Below are 15,849 nucleotides of genomic sequence, written 5' to 3'. Positions count from 1 at the left end.
ATTTTGTGTCACAGAAAGCTGTTGAGAACAGAAGTGAATGTTTTCAACGAGGACTAAGACAGGAATTGTGGAGCAGGTTCAAAGGGCTAAATGGCCTTTTTAAAAAAATCAATTCACGAGATGTCACTAGATAGGCCAGCATTTATTGCCTGTCCCTACCTGCCCAGATGGCATTGCTGTGAAGTCACATCTGTAGCCAGATCAGGTATGGATGGCAATTTGCTTTGTTAAAAAGGGCATTAGTGAGTCAGTTGGATTTGTCTGACAATCACTTGTTTCATGCACTTCAGCCCTTAATTCCAAAGTTTTTTTTTGTTGAATTCAAATTCAACTATCTGCCATGGTGGGACTTGAACACAAGTTTCCAGAACATTTGTATTTCTGGATTATTAGTCTAGCATTAATACCTCCTGACTGTCATCTCCTTGCTCCTATTTTCTATATCTCTATGTCAAACTCAAAAGGGCTATGAGAAGACACCAGTTCACTGTGGTTCCATCTTGTGTGACAGACTGCCAAAAAAAATATGAAAGCCAATGTGATATTCAAGTGGAAAAAAAAGACAAAATTAAGAAAGGCGCTGCTGTCCATGTTCACAAAGATCACTGGATGAATGAAAACAATTACAAGGAATGGATCAAAGGGAGTGTGCCACGTGAAACTAGGAGAGCATTGTAAAGAAAAGAATTTGGCTGGGGATATGTTCAAATTCTACATCATTGATACAGTGATGCAAGATGGGCGACTTTTTTTGAAAAGGGGTATAAAACATGAGTTTGTGATCAAATCTACACCCTCAATTTTTAATGGAGAACAATTCAAGTAAATTCCGATTAAGCATAATAGTTGAACAAAAAGTAAATCACAGGGGGTCAAAAACCAGACCAAACAAGAGAAAATGCTATCGCAATCAGCTACTTTAGGGGAATGTGACAGCATAGTGGTATTATGCCAAGACAATCAATCCAGAAACTCAGCTAATGTTCTGGGGATAACAAAGTGTGGAATGAATGAACACAGCAGGCCAAGCAGCATCTCAGGAGCACAAAAGCTGACGTTTTGGGCCCACCACACCCGGCACCTTCCCCTGCAACCACAGGAAGTGCTACACTTGTCCCCACACCTCCTCCCTCACCCCCATTCCAGGCCCCAAAATGACTTTCCATATTAAGCAGATGTTCACCTGCACATCTGCCAATGTGGTACACTATATCCACTGTACCTGGTGTGGCTTCCTCTACATTGGGGAAACCAAGCGGAGGCTTGGGGACCGCTTTGCGGAACACCTCCGCTCAGTTCACAATAAACAACTGCACCTCCCAGTCGCAAACCATTTCCACTCCCCCTCCCATTCCTCAGATGACATGTCCATCATGGGCCTCCTGCAGTGCCATAATGACGCCACCCAAAGGTTGCAGGAACAGCAACTCATATTCCGCCTGGGAACCCTGCAGTCCAATGGTATCAGTGTGGACTTCACAAGCTTCAAAATCTCCCCTTCCCCCACTGCATCCCAAAACCAGCCCAGCTCGTCCCGTCTCCCTAACTTGTTCTTCCTCTCACCTATCGCCGCACCTCCATTTCCTACCTACTAACCTCATCCTGCCTCCTTGACCTGTCCACCTTCTCTGGACTGACCTATCCCCTCTCTACCTATCTTGTTTTCTCTCCATCTTCAGTCCACCTCCCCCTCTCTCCCTATTTATTCCAGAACCCTCTCCCCATCCCCATCTCTGAAGAAGGGTCTAGGCCCGAAACGTCAGCTTTTGTGCTCCTGAGATGCTGCTTGGCCTGCTGTGTTCATCCAGCTTCACACCTTGTTATCTTGGATTCTCCAACATCTGCAGTTCCCATTATGTCTAATGTTTTGGGGATCCAGGATTGATTCCCCCCACAGCAGATGGCGGAATTTGAATTCAATTTAAAATCTGGAATGAAGAATCTACCGATGACCACAAAACCATTGCTGATTGTCAGATGAAAAAAAACACACCTATCTGGCTCACTAATTGCCCTTCAGGGAAGGGAAAGGAAATCTGCTATCCATACACGGACCTACCTAAATGTGATTCAGGCCTACAGCTATGTGGTTGACACTCAACTGTTCCCTGGCTTGATAGGCCATTTCAGTTTAAGGGCAGGTAGTGTCAGGCAATAAATGCTGGCCAGCTAATAATGGACATGTCCCACGAATGAACAAAAAAACAAAAAGGTCAGGCAGTGTCAGCTGAGTAGGAAACAAAATTGTGTTTCAGTTCAATCATCTGATTTTTGGCCTGAACTGATTCAAATACAAGTCAAAAGGATAAGAGAATCAATGGTATTTGGAACAGAACCATAGAAATGAGTTCGTAGAAGACATGATACCAATGAAAAGATGCTGCCAGACCTGCTGAGCTTTTCCAGTAACGTTGTTTTTGTACCAAAGAAAAGGCTTGATGTGGGGGAACTGATGCAACAGAATAGGTGGTGTTCTTAATCTTCAACGGAAGATGGAGGAGTAGGTATTCAGCCGAACTAGCCTGATCTCCCCCCACCCCCCCGAAACAGATCATCACTAAATCATTTACCCAAATACCACTTTCCTAGGCTATTGCCATATGCCTTCAGCACATTAGAATACAAAGGTCACAGTCTTGAAATGACAGCAGGATGATGTTTCAGCTTCCACAGTCTGTTAAGGAAGAAAATTCCAAAGATTCACCACCACATATGAAGAAATTCCTATTAATCTCATTCCTAAATGCCTTAGCCCTTATTCTGAGATTGAGTCTAGAACTAGGGGACACCAGCCTGTAACAACCTACGTATATCCTTTTCATACACAAAATTTTCAAAACTCCATACTGAATACACAATTCCCACATTGGTGTGTATCAACAACTGTGAAACAATGCAGTACATCCACACATCCAAAACATGTAGAATGTGAACAGCTGATCCAAACACTGCTCTTTGGAATAACCCAGTACTAACAGCCAGCAATTCCAAGAATGGTTATTCCTACTTTGCTTTTTGTCTGCTAAGCAATTCTCAAATGATATCAATTTAGTACTCCCAAACTCATGTGCTCCAATTTTGTTTATTAGCCTCTCATGTGGAACCCAAATGAAAAATCATCCAAAAATCCAAATGCAATACATCCATTGATTTTTATCTATGATACAACACCTACAAAAAAACTCCAGTTTTGTCAATCATGATTTCCCTCAATTAACTACATCGTTGTCTCTATCCAAAATAATAATTTAAGTGTCTAATAAGCATTGCTTCTGAAAGTTTCCCTGTGATTGATGTCAAACTAAAAAGTCTGCTATCCTCCATTTTACTTTTGCAGTTAAGTAGGAGGTTAACAGGACAATATCATCTTATTTGTATGTTTTTTTTAAATTGAGCTGAAATGAACAATAAACTTTTAAAGCCAGTATTTTAAAGGATTGCTGCATGTTTTCAAAAGCATGTAACCGGATACTTATGGAAAACATTCAGTAAATTCATTGTTTGAACAAGTAGCAATTGAAGTGGTTGTCAACTAATTAGAGGTGAGTATACTGTACAGATGCTGATCAGTGGCAACAAGGAGTTGATTGCTCTATGGACTCATGACCAGCTATCGATTACAGCAGTCTTTTGCCAACAGCCTTATTGATTTTCAGATAATTGAACAGCTTGAGGACTGGGAACAAAATACAAAAGTGTTTTGGTCTCCACCAGTACAGGAGCTGACTTTCTCTTTTCTGCAGTTAAAACTCCTTTTAAACCTGAAGAAAACCAGTTCATCTCACCTTAAGCTGACATTGTAAACTGAGTTTTAACCAATAAGTCGGATACCTTTTACATGAAAACCAGTTACCTCGAGTCTCTTGCAAACTAGTGGAAGCAGAGGAAAAAGAACTGAAAAGCAACATTTGACCAGCACAGGAATCGCAAAGGCCATCTTAGTAGCCTGTGACCAGAAACTGTTGAACTATCTGCCAATTTTCCTCTGCCATAACATATTTTTCCCTGTATATTTGACGATGCAAGCATGTACATGTGACAGAATTGGATATCAGGGATTTCAGGAGTCAGGTCATCAAATAAAAGGTGGTCAATCTTTGCTGCCTGGAAGTAGCATGCAGTTTTGGCAAAAGGGAACAAGGCAAAATGGGCACTTGTTCCAAATTACAAGGACGTCAAGAAAACACTTCAAATTCACTCTGTTCGCAACCTGGCAACAATGACAGCAACCTGTCAAAGCTTCTTCAGCAGCACTTAAATCCACAACTACCACAGCCTACAAAGTAGCAGATACAAGGGATTATCATCACTGGCAAACTCTCTTCCAGGTGTGACAGTCCTGACTTGGAGGCATATAGGCATTCCTTCAGAGTCAAAACACTACCACACAAGGCTGCATGTGTATTTACACCATATGGACTGTAAGGATTCAAAGGTAGACCACCATCACCTTCTCAATAGCAATTAGAGAATAACCTCAAAATACTGGCATCAAAGAATAACAAAAAGGAAAATAATGGTTCTTATACAAGCATTTATGTAGCAACTCTTCACATCTACTACCAATCACAGTCACAGAACTGAGGATGCACAAGAATGGATCTGTGATTCTACCACATGAATGACAGAGGCAGCTGACAAAAATCAGTCTTCCCTGTCCAAAAGCAGAATTAAATGAGAGCTAACTGCACAAAAATGCCTTAAGTTTCAAAACATTAATAACTGAATAGATGGAGTTGTGAATAAAGTCCATACCATTTCAAATATAAGAGAAAGAAATAGCATCTTGTTTATTACAGCACTTGCTCCAAGGGAAAACTGTGCACTAACAATGCAATAACAGTATCATAGTTCAGTCAGTAATATTCTGACCCAAGGCAAGGTCATGGGTTCACGTTTCTTTGCTGTGCAATACAGATCTGCTATGAACGCAGGGTATTAACTTTTCCAGAACCTGAAAAAAGCCTGAAATGTCACTGATTGCGAAGTAGACAATCATGGGAGTTGCAGTAATATCAACAAGGCAAGTCTGGTGATAAACAATTTGAACTAACTGAACCAAATCAATACAAGTAGAATACAATACAAGTAGAATACAATACACGTAGGCCAAGCAGTTAACTATTATAGCAAGGATCTGCTATTATTTGAGACAGACTTGCTGGCCAATAGAATTTGCATGAACGGATCCATCAGTGGGGAGATTAGAATTTGCACCACCCACAAGTCAGTTCTGGATAACCTATATCCTCAGGAGTACTATCATTTACACTGGGCAAAAATTATAAGCTTACCACTTTAAAAACTGTTCAGGTCGTCTAGATAGCCTCCATCGACACTCCTTGGCTTTGTCAAACTGCACACATGTTCATTCAATGCACTCTCAACGTAACGGATTTTGCCCGGAGTGATCAAAAGCACCACTGCTGTGGCACACATGCAGATGTGGCTAGTTACAGCAATTGGGCATGACAGGACTCTGGCTGCAGGCGGCATCTGTGTGCACACTGACAGCATCCTGACATTCTGTGCATACCAGGAACAGTGTAGTGGGGGTGTGCACCTGTGAATTGGGATGGTTGTGGGGGGCTCCTTTATATCTGGAAGTGACAAGAGGAAGGCTGTAGCATAAAATAAACTCTTTATTCTGACATGCAGGCCACTTTAGTTTACATCCCAGGTTTGAACAGATAATTTGTACCTGTAATTACACAGACAGTTCCTTCCATCATTTGGGAATGACACTAGATTTTACCTGCTCCTTGCACCACTCTAGAAGCTCACCACCACCCAAGACGAAGCAGAAATCTTAAAGCAGCACTCACAATATGCATAGTAGCAGCTAATCAACAATTCTTCAACAGCTACTTCCATCTCTGAGCTCACCATCTAGAAGGGCAAAGTCCTCTCCAATTTTCACACCATACCATTTTAGAAATGCAGGACTTCAGTGGATCGAAACCATGGAACTCATTTAAACAGGGACTAATGACACTGACTGCAGCACTTCACAGTAATAGCTCAGCTGAACCAAGGGAATTTAAATAGGCAAAAAGTGCTAGCCTTGAAAGCACTGTCAATACCACACAAAATATTTCTTTTAAGAAGGGAATTTAAAGAATTTGAATTTGTCAAGACAACTGAACTTTCAATAATTGTAAAACTAAAAATATCAGATACTGTATACCAAGACCTTCCAACTAATACTTTAACTCTAGCTTCAACATTCCACAAGCCAATGCATGACAGAATCATTACCCATCCAACAAAAGTTGCATTCAAATTCTTGCAGGGACCAAAGTATCAACAAAGTCATAATAATAAACAAAACAGCACAAGTGTGCCTGCACATGGGCATCATGGCACAGGAAACTGGAGACTGCCAATTATATGCAGTAAGTACTCTAGCTATGCCAGAATGCTTACAAAACAATGCGATATATCCTAATCACATGCATCAGCTGCCATTATATTAGCTTACTAGTAATATTCTACAATTATGTTAACAGAAGTAGAATTTCAGAACTTTTGCATTTGAACTATTCCAGAAACTAGAGTAATTCAAAAGGATGAGTGATAATGGGGACCAGTACCCGGTGTGGCTTCCTCTACATTGGGGAAACCAAGCGGAGGCTTGGGGACCGCTTTGCAGAACACCTCCACTCAGTTCGCAATAAACAACTGCACCTCCCAGTCGCGAACCATTTCAACTCCCCCTCCCATTCTTTAGATGACATGTCCATCATGGGCCTCCTGCAGTGCCACAGTGATGCCACCCGAAGGTTGCAGGAACAGCAACTCATATTCCACTTGGGAACCCTGCAGCCCAACGGTATCAATGTGGACTTCACTAGCTTCAAAATCTCCCCTTCCCCCACCGCATCCCAAAACCAGCCCAGTTCATCCCCTCCCCTCACTGCACCACACAACCAGCCCAGCTCTTCCCCTCCCCGCACTGCATCCCAAAACCAGCCCAGCCTGTCTCTGCCTCCCTAACCTGTTCTTCCTCTCACCCATCCCTTCCTCCCACTCCAAGCTGCACTTCAATTTCCTACCTACTAACCTCATCCCGCCTCCTTAACCTGTCCGCCTTCCCTGAACTGACCTATCCCCTCCCCACCCATCTTCTTTTCTCTCCATCTTCGGTCCGCCTCCCCCTCTCTCCCTATTTATTCCAGAACCCTCACCCCATCCCCCTCTCTAATGAAGGGTCTAGGCCCGAAACATCAGCTTTTGTGCTCCGGAGATGCTGCTTGGCCTGCTGTGTTCATCCAGCTTCACACTTTATTCATTCAAAGGGATGCTGGGTACCTTTGCACCATTCAGAAAGTTTTTTTAAAAAAAAAGAGGAAATTTCTTGAGAAAAACTGACAGACAATCTACAAATCCTCTCTCTTAGGACCAGAGTTAAAGGGGACGAAGTATGCAAACTGAATGCAATGAGTTTAAATGGAACAGGAAGTAGATACCCAAAACAAAAACAAGTTTGAAAACAACTCAAATGAAGACAAGTGATACTAAATTACCTACAAACCTGCAGATCCTACTCTAAAAGGCAAGGAAGGCTGGTCAGAAAGTCAAAATTCCTGCATAGTCCAATATTTTTGATGCAAAAAATATATTGTTGCCCCTTCCCACTTGTGCAGTCACCAGCTAAGCAACACAGATTGGGGGCATCCTAGCTGCCGCTTCAGAGTAACAATAAGAAAAGCAGTTCATGTGTCTTAAGAATCATGAGTCAGTAAAGATGTTACACTGAAAATTCATCCTCATTAGGAAAACAACAGTGTAGTAGTAATGTTATTGGACCAGTAATCCAGAGTCTCAGTGCTCCAAAGAGTTCAAATCCAATTTAAATCCAATTTAAATTCAATTAATTGATCTAAAAGAAACCTAGTTGCTAAGATCTGATCATTAAACCTCCATTTGCTACCAAAACCCACGCGGTTCACAAATATCATTCAGAAAGGAACATAGTGACTCTCTACTATCGCCTGGCCACTACAAAATCCTGGCTCATACCAACATAGTAGCCATTTTACCACCCGCTGGAATGGCCTAACGAATATTACATAGCAGAAGTTGGCCATTTACCTCAGGGTCTGCTCGACCATTCAATGAGATCATGGCCGATTTGATAATCCTCAACCCCACATTCCTGCCTTTTCCCCATAACCCTTGATCGCCTTACAGTTTTAAAAAAAGCTCAAATTTGATTACAAGTAATGACTCAGCTTTAACAACCCTACACAGTCGTAGGCAGCTCCTGCTGAAAAGGCAATTAATACTGGCTTTGCTGATGGCACCCACATCCCAAGAACAAATTTTAGAACCTCTGAATTCAACTTTCTCAAAACACATGACGGTGCAAAAAGGAGTGAAGTGGTACAAGTCTTAGTGGGGGAAAACATGTTAAAATTATGGAAATTGACAAGAATCACCAAGTGAAAATATTCAATTAAGAAGAATGAATTTCAATGAGCTGAGACTGAATCTGGCCCAGTTAAACTGCTGCAGACAACACTGGCTGTGTTGGATGCGTAAAGACCTCCAGGCAGTAGTGAATGGATAGGGGATAGTATTAAACAAGAAACTAGAGACGCATGTGAGAAGGGTGCTATAATAATCATACATGATTTTAATTTGCACACAGACTGAACAAATCACACCAGTAATAACACAACGGGTAACTTTTGAGCGTGTACAAGATAAATTTTTGCACCGGTGTTGAGTAGCCAACTCAGCAAGCTATCCTAAATTTGGGTTTGTGCAATGAGAGGTTAGTTAATAATGTTGTTGAGTGAGGTCCCTAACATGATGAATTCTTCACAGGCATGGAAAGTAAGGCAGTCTAATCCCAAATTACGGTCCTAAATTTAAACAAAAGGAAACCACGAAGGTATGAGGGCAGGCTGACTACCTATTCATTTTAAAGTACTGTTTTAATGTAATGATGATAATGAAAGAAAATGCATGGATTTCAAAAGTTATGTATTTCTTTCATGCAAAAGAAAACAAAACAGGAAAAGTGACTCCATCATGGTTAATAAAACAAATTAAGAACAGGGAGAGATCCAAAGAATCGAAGTTGCTGGAAAAAAGTGACAAGCCTGTGGACTGGGAGCAGTTTAGAATTCAGTAGAAGAGGGCCAGGCAGTTGATTAAGCGAAAAAAGAACAAGAGAGTACGACAGCAAATTTTCAAGAATCAAAGCAGACAAGAGCATCTACAACTAAGGTTAGTGAAGACAAATTTAGGCCCATTGAAGCCTGAAACAGGAAGGCTGATAATAGAGAACAAGAAAATGGTGAAGCAATTGAACAGGTACTTTAATTCAGAGAAAACAAATAACTTCCCAAAACAAAAACAAAAGAGGTTAGGAAACAAGGGCATTTTGAGAAGATGAAATGAAGGAAGTTATGCTTTGCAAAAGATAAACTGCTGAAAAGATTAATAGGACTAACAGTTAAGAAATCCTCACAGCCTGATAATTGGGGAGTGAATGGCCCAGTGGTATTATCGCTGGGCTGTTAATCCAAAGACAGATAATGTTCTGGGAACCCAGGTTTGAATCCTGCCATGGCAGGTGGTGGAATCTGAATTCAATTAAAACAGATATTGGGAATTAAGAATGGCCATGAATCCATTGTTGATTGTCAGAAAAAAAACCCATCTGGTTCATTAATGCCCTTCAGGGAAGGAAACTACCAACCACACCTGATCTAGCCTACATGTGACTCCAGACCCACAGCAACGTGGTTGTCACTGAACTGCTCTCTGGGCAATTAGAAACGGGCACTAAATGCTGCCCTCATCCTGTTAATGAATAAAGAAAAAAAAATCTACATCCCATGTTGCTAAAGGATAGGAAATAGGGGATGTTTTGAGGGAGGACAAAAATCAGGAATTACAGACTTGTCAGTAGTCAGAAATGCCTGTGTTCGTTACAAACAAGGCAATAATGGGACACTGGAAATACAACAATATTACAGTCAACAGATTTATGAAAGAAAAAAAGCATTTGACAAACTTTTTGGGAGAATAAATTTTTTGGAGAAGATCAGATGAGGGAGATATCAGTAATGTATTCTTTTTTCAATACAGAAAGTTTTGATAAGAGTCCCAGAAAACAGGTAATGTGCAAAATCAGTGCATTTTAGATTGGTGGAAATATATTGATATGAATTAAGGCCATAAAACACAAGAATACAATTAAGCCATTTGGACCATCAAATCTGCTATGCTAATCGATGAGATTATAGCTAACACAATAATGTTAAGTAATAGTGAAATGAAATAAAGTAGAAAATGCTGGAAATAGGCCAGCAGGTTGTACTACATCTATGGAGAGATACAGGATGCATGCAAGGCTGACAACCTTATCAGAATTGATCGGTGACCACAAATACAAACTGCCTCTGTTCTCAGATGCTTCATGAAGTGCTAAACGTTTGATACATGGTCTTTATTTCCGATTTCTAATACCAGTATGGTTTAACTTTTGTGCTGGGCAGGAATGGATGGGTCAAAGACAGTCATTGCTGGAAAAGCTCAGCAGGTCCAGCAGCATCTGTGAAAAAGTATCACAGTTAACATTTTGGGTCCGGTGAGCCTTCCTCAGAGTTCTGATTTTTTCTTCACAGATGCTGCCAGACTTGCTGAGCGTTTCCAGCAACGTCTGTTTTTGTACCCAATATACGGCATCTGCAGGTCTTTCAGTTTTTGTTAAGAATAAATGGATGTTTCTTTTCTGACTGGTTTAAGTGTATAGTGGTAATTCTTAGTATTAGAATCACTGCTCTTATCAAAAAGATTAACACAAGTACATAGGAGGGCATCATTTCAAAGTTACAGGTATCAAAACTCAACAGTAGTAAAAGGTAAATATGATATTAAGAGACTGCTAACGACAGACTGGTAAAATGGAAACAAATGGCAGACGTAATTTTATAAACTAAATTTGCCACTGATTCCAAGATAAATACAAAAGTCAGTGAAGAGGTAGAGTCTGCAAAAGGTTACAGAAAGTTTAGGTGGGTGGGCAAAAATTTGGCATATGGGTATAAAGTAGGAAAACATGAACTTATTTACCAAGAAGAAAAAGAAAACAGCTTACTACTTAAAAGAGAGATTATAGAACTTCATACACAGAGATCTGGGTGTCCAATCATAAAGTTAATGCAGGTACAGCAAGGCAAACGGAACTCTATTTTATTCCATTTGCAATAAAAGCCAGAGTAGGAAGGTTTCACTGCAGTGTTCACAAGAGCATATCTGGAATGCTGTACAGATTTCGGGTCTCTTTACTTGGCTAAAAATATATAGATGTATTAGAAGCAGTTCAGAAAAGACTCATTTGATTCATTCCTAGTATGAAGAGCTTACTGTGACAAGTTGAACGGTTTGCATCTATACCCACTGAAGTATAGAAAAACAAAAGGATAGCCAAGGGGACTGAATGGGGTGAATAGCAGGAGGATGTTTGTTTTCTATCGTGAAGGATACTAGAAACAGGGGCCAAAATTTAAGGAGGTCTTCCTTTTAAAAAGAAAAATTATTTTTCTCTCCAAGGGTTATCATCATGTGGAGCTCCCTTCCCCGGATATCAGTGGAAATGGGTCATTGAAATTTACTGAAGTCAGCTGCGTAGATTTTTGAAAGTCAATGATTATGAAGGACAGACAGAAAAGTGGAATGAGATGACAACCCCAAGCCATGTCCTTACTGTTATGCACAAACAAGTGGCCAAATTGTGCTCTTATACTCCTGTTTTGGCAAGATGACCAAGTGCAGCAATTATAAAATAACACTTCAACAGTCACGTGCACAACTGGTTACCCTTGGGGAGTATGAGGTTTTCACGACCACTGGGAACCACACAATCTGACTGCATCATGTGCTTTGATTTATTTCATATTAAATTGTATTGTTCGCTGAGAACTGCAAGTGCTGGAGATGGGGAGCAGTTCTGGCAGTGTTTGTGGACAGCAAAGACACAGTTAACGTTTCAAGGCCAGTGACAATTCATTAGAATTAAAAGCAACTGGGAAATGGTGGTATTTCCAACAACGGGGAGGTGGGGACGGGGGTGGAGAAAAATGGAAGACAGAAGAAAAAGGAGTTGCAAATTATAATACTACCATTTAGTAAGTTGTTTTATTTTAATTTGATTGATTGCACATCTTTTAAAACGGGGGCACATTGTCTTAACTTGATACTAGAACAGCCAATGGCACTGATGTCAACAATTAGGAAAGACATACAGGAGATTTATTACAGTGATACCAGGAAAAAACATTTCACTATGAAAAGATGACAAAAAGCACATTTATGTACCTTACAACAGAGATGAAGGAGAAAAAAATAGGAGGGACATTTAAAAAAAGGCTTCCAGGAGAACAAGTGAGAAAGCTATTTCCCAGTGACAGAAGGTCACATTTAAGGCAACCAAAGAGATTAAAAGGCAACAAGAGGAGAAAAAGTTGTTAAATTGACTCATTCTGTAACGCATTGCTTGAAAGTATGATGGAAGCTGACTTAAGTTTTCAAAAGAAATTGAATAAATACTTGAAATACAAAAGTATGCTGGAATTTATGGGGGGAGAAAAGACAAGAAACTAACTTTTGATAGCTTTCACAAATCATGTACAGATATGATGGGCCAAATGGCCTCATGATTCTAGAAACAGCAAAATATTCAATACACAGAAATAAAATTAAATTTACACTATTAGAGGTCTGATTCACATTTGCCAGTGAACTCCTATTGGCAGAACTAGCCAACTTTAAAATATTACTAGCTATACAACCATAAATAAATCCATCCCATTTCCACGTAGATCGAACTGGTGTAAAATTTATAGATCAATGCTAAAGATGAGCTTTGGACATTTGCACCAAACTGGAATACACACTCAAGATGCATATTAAATAATGCTGGAACTTGGTTCTTACCCAAACCTGTTGGACACAGTCAGCATTAAATAAATTACATGAATACATTAAAAAGGAAAGATAATTTAGGCTAATAAATCATTTGGGTTTTTCGCCACTTTTCCATAATGGGAAAACACAATGCTGGAAATGCATAAATAACTTCATCAGTATTCAAATATGTAAAAACAGGCCATTAACAGGGACATAACTTGTTTTTGTTTGAAGATCTCCAACATTATCCATTTGCATCAGATACTGAGGATTTTCAGTATCTTCTGCTAATGCTGTAATTATCCAATGATTCTGTTCAGCTTACAGTTCAAATTTTGAGTTGTTACAAATTAGAACAATTGAAGATTCTGTTCCAGGAAATAAAAACTCACGACATTCCAGGAGTCTACAATAAATTTCTACAAGAACACAGGCAGGTTTTTAAATGGAAATGCTCCACAACATGTGATGAATTAAAAAATGGAATGACTATTAACTAAAAAGGTCATTGTTTTTCCTCTCAGTTATTAACTAGGCTACCAGCCTAAATGACTCAGAACTAAACTGCAGAAAGGGACTGCAGTTATAATATATTCACTATGTCTTCTGTGCCCCTTATTTGGGCGAGAAAACGATAGCATGCCAAGATAAACACAATAGTTCCATCATTTTGGCTCAGATGAATAAACATTTCTTATTTCCGCTAGGGGATCAGATGTGAATTTCAGGAAAAAGAGCCCTTCTTTATTTTTGCCATGGCATTTAAGAAAGTGCATCCATTTTAAAAGGGAAAAAAGTTGAGCACAAAAAACAAATTCTGTAAAAATATTTTAATGGAATCTCAAAACATTTGTTTCAAGAAACTATCCACTAAAGAAATCAGATTAAAATCATCCTAATGACAGCTACTTACATCCTGCATGCGCTTCTCCGTATAAAATGGAAAAAAGTTAACCACATTCGTAACTATTGCTACCGAAGAGGCAAAAACAGTGGTATGGAAATACTGCCACCTCCAAGTACTACCATTCTAACAGACATAATCAAAATACTGAAGTTTCCTATCAAACACCTTCATGAAACCATCACTGTAAGGAGCACTTTCTCGAGGCAACACAGACTGATAAGAAATGCAACTTTAACAATATGCCAAAAAAGGAAAACCCTGATTTCCCCCTAACAATGTTTTATATAAAAAGTTCTAATATCAAATCCAAAGCATTAACCAGGGGCTTGAGTCTGTACTTGAGCAGAAAACACTAACCTTCAACAAACAGTAATAACAACTTATTTTTATGCTAACTGAAGATAAAAAAAGTTTCTGAAAAAAGGGTCCCGACCCAAAACGTCAAGCTTTCCTGCTCCTCTGATGCTGCTTGGCCTGCCGTGTTCATCCAGCTTCACACCATGTTATCACAAAAATTACAAATTTATCCAAACCAGTATGCTGTTCAATGGAATAAAACTGTCCCTTTTTATCATCAAGAAAATTATTATGGTTTTTGAACAAAGCTACATTAATGAAGTTACAACCTAAAATTACAAAGTTAATACACATTTCTAAAAATCTAAATACACATCAACCAAGTGTCAAGTATTACCAATGTTTATAATTAGCAGAAACTGGAACAAAATATTTCCCTCAGATTCCGAAAATAAAAAAAGTGAAACAATCGTGCATTTGGCCACAGGGCCTACGGATACACTCGTTGGTAAATAATCGAGTTGACTTTTAAAATAACAAAGATAAACTTGTCCCAAAAAAAGTGTATCATTAAAATGTAACAACTTAACCTGGCTGCACAGTTTAGGAAGAGAGGTTTGGCAGAAGCTAGGCGTTCCTTACCTGGGGATGGTCACGCACTTGGTGTTGCAGCTCTGGGTGGTGATGGCCTTCTCCAGCTCGTCCAGCTGGCCCGTCTTCTTCAGCTTCTTCACCAGGCTCTTGACGGCTTTCTCGCACCATTTGTCGTCCTGCCCGTTGTTCTGCTGCTGCTGTTGTTGCTGCTGCTGCTGCTGCGGCGGCGGCGGCGCCTGCGACGGAGACTGAGAAGACGGAGACTGCGACTCGCCGCCTTTCTTCCAGCCCAGCAAACGCTTGACGATGGGCGGCGTGAAGGGCAAGATCGACATGGTTCGAGCCAGGAATGGGGAGTGGGAATGGGGGGGCGGGGGCGTGGGGGTATAGGGCGACGGTGGGTGGGAGGGAGGGGGAAAAATGAGAAAGGTAAAGAAGAAGAGGAAAATAACAATAAAAGGGGCTAACTGAGGCTGGAAAAGGAGGGGAAGAAAACGGCAATCACGATTCAAAATTTCACACAATTGTGCCTCGCGTTGCTCGCTAACCGCCGCTTATCAACCGAGACGATTCGAGAGAAAATAAATCAAAATTGCCCTCAAAAAATGTCGTTAGCCTTCTGGGTAATTTATTATTAATTCTCACATCCTCCCCTGAGGAGATTTTATTTTATTTTTTCTCTCCCTCGCTCCCCGCTGGCCTCTTCGCTCCCTTTTTCTTTGATTGACGGAGAAAAACGATTAAACAGCCTCCCCCCGACCGCTCTCTCCACCTGGAAATCCCACCCCCAGCGCTCGCGCGTCCCCCACTCTCATTGGCCCGCCTGCCCCAGACGCCCCGCCATTCGGCCACATACCGCGCGCCTATTGGACAGAATCCCCCGTCAATCAATCCAACAGTGCGCGGGGAACGTCCGGTTAACAGGTTTGGTTGATGCCTCAGCAAAACTTTTTTCCTCCCTTTCTTTGGGGAAGGAGGGGGAAGGCAAAACGATCAAGGGGTGTGTTCCTCCACTTGAAATAGTTCCAGCGGTTACGTTCAAACTAATCACCTTTTTCGATGCGGAAAGGACTTGAATTGAAAGCTGGAAATCCATTTTTTTTGCTAATATAAATCCAAACGTT

The 15,849-nt window shown here is 40.5% G+C and overlaps 1 protein-coding gene across 4 annotated transcripts in view; it reads right to left on the bottom strand.

Annotated features, from left to right (window-relative positions):
* The window catches only part of smad2 (SMAD family member 2), a 102,348-nt gene extending 86,858 nt beyond the window's left edge, over positions 1-15,490 (bottom strand). For all 4 annotated transcript variants that reach the window (XM_048529437.2, XM_059649820.1, XM_048529445.2 and 1 more), the window contains exon 1: positions 14,774-15,490. In XM_048529437.2, the coding sequence (XP_048385394.1) occupies positions 14,774-15,060 (287 nt within the window). In that variant the 5' untranslated portion in view covers positions 15,061-15,490. The remainder of the gene's footprint in view (positions 1-14,773) is intronic.
* Positions 15,491-15,849: the final 359 nt, after the last annotated feature.

Source organism: Stegostoma tigrinum, chromosome 1 (assembly GCF_030684315.1).
Source record: "Stegostoma tigrinum isolate sSteTig4 chromosome 1, sSteTig4.hap1, whole genome shotgun sequence".
NCBI lineage: Eukaryota > Metazoa > Chordata > Chondrichthyes > Orectolobiformes > Stegostomatidae > Stegostoma > Stegostoma tigrinum.
This window is presented reverse-complemented; position numbering and strand designations above follow the sequence as displayed.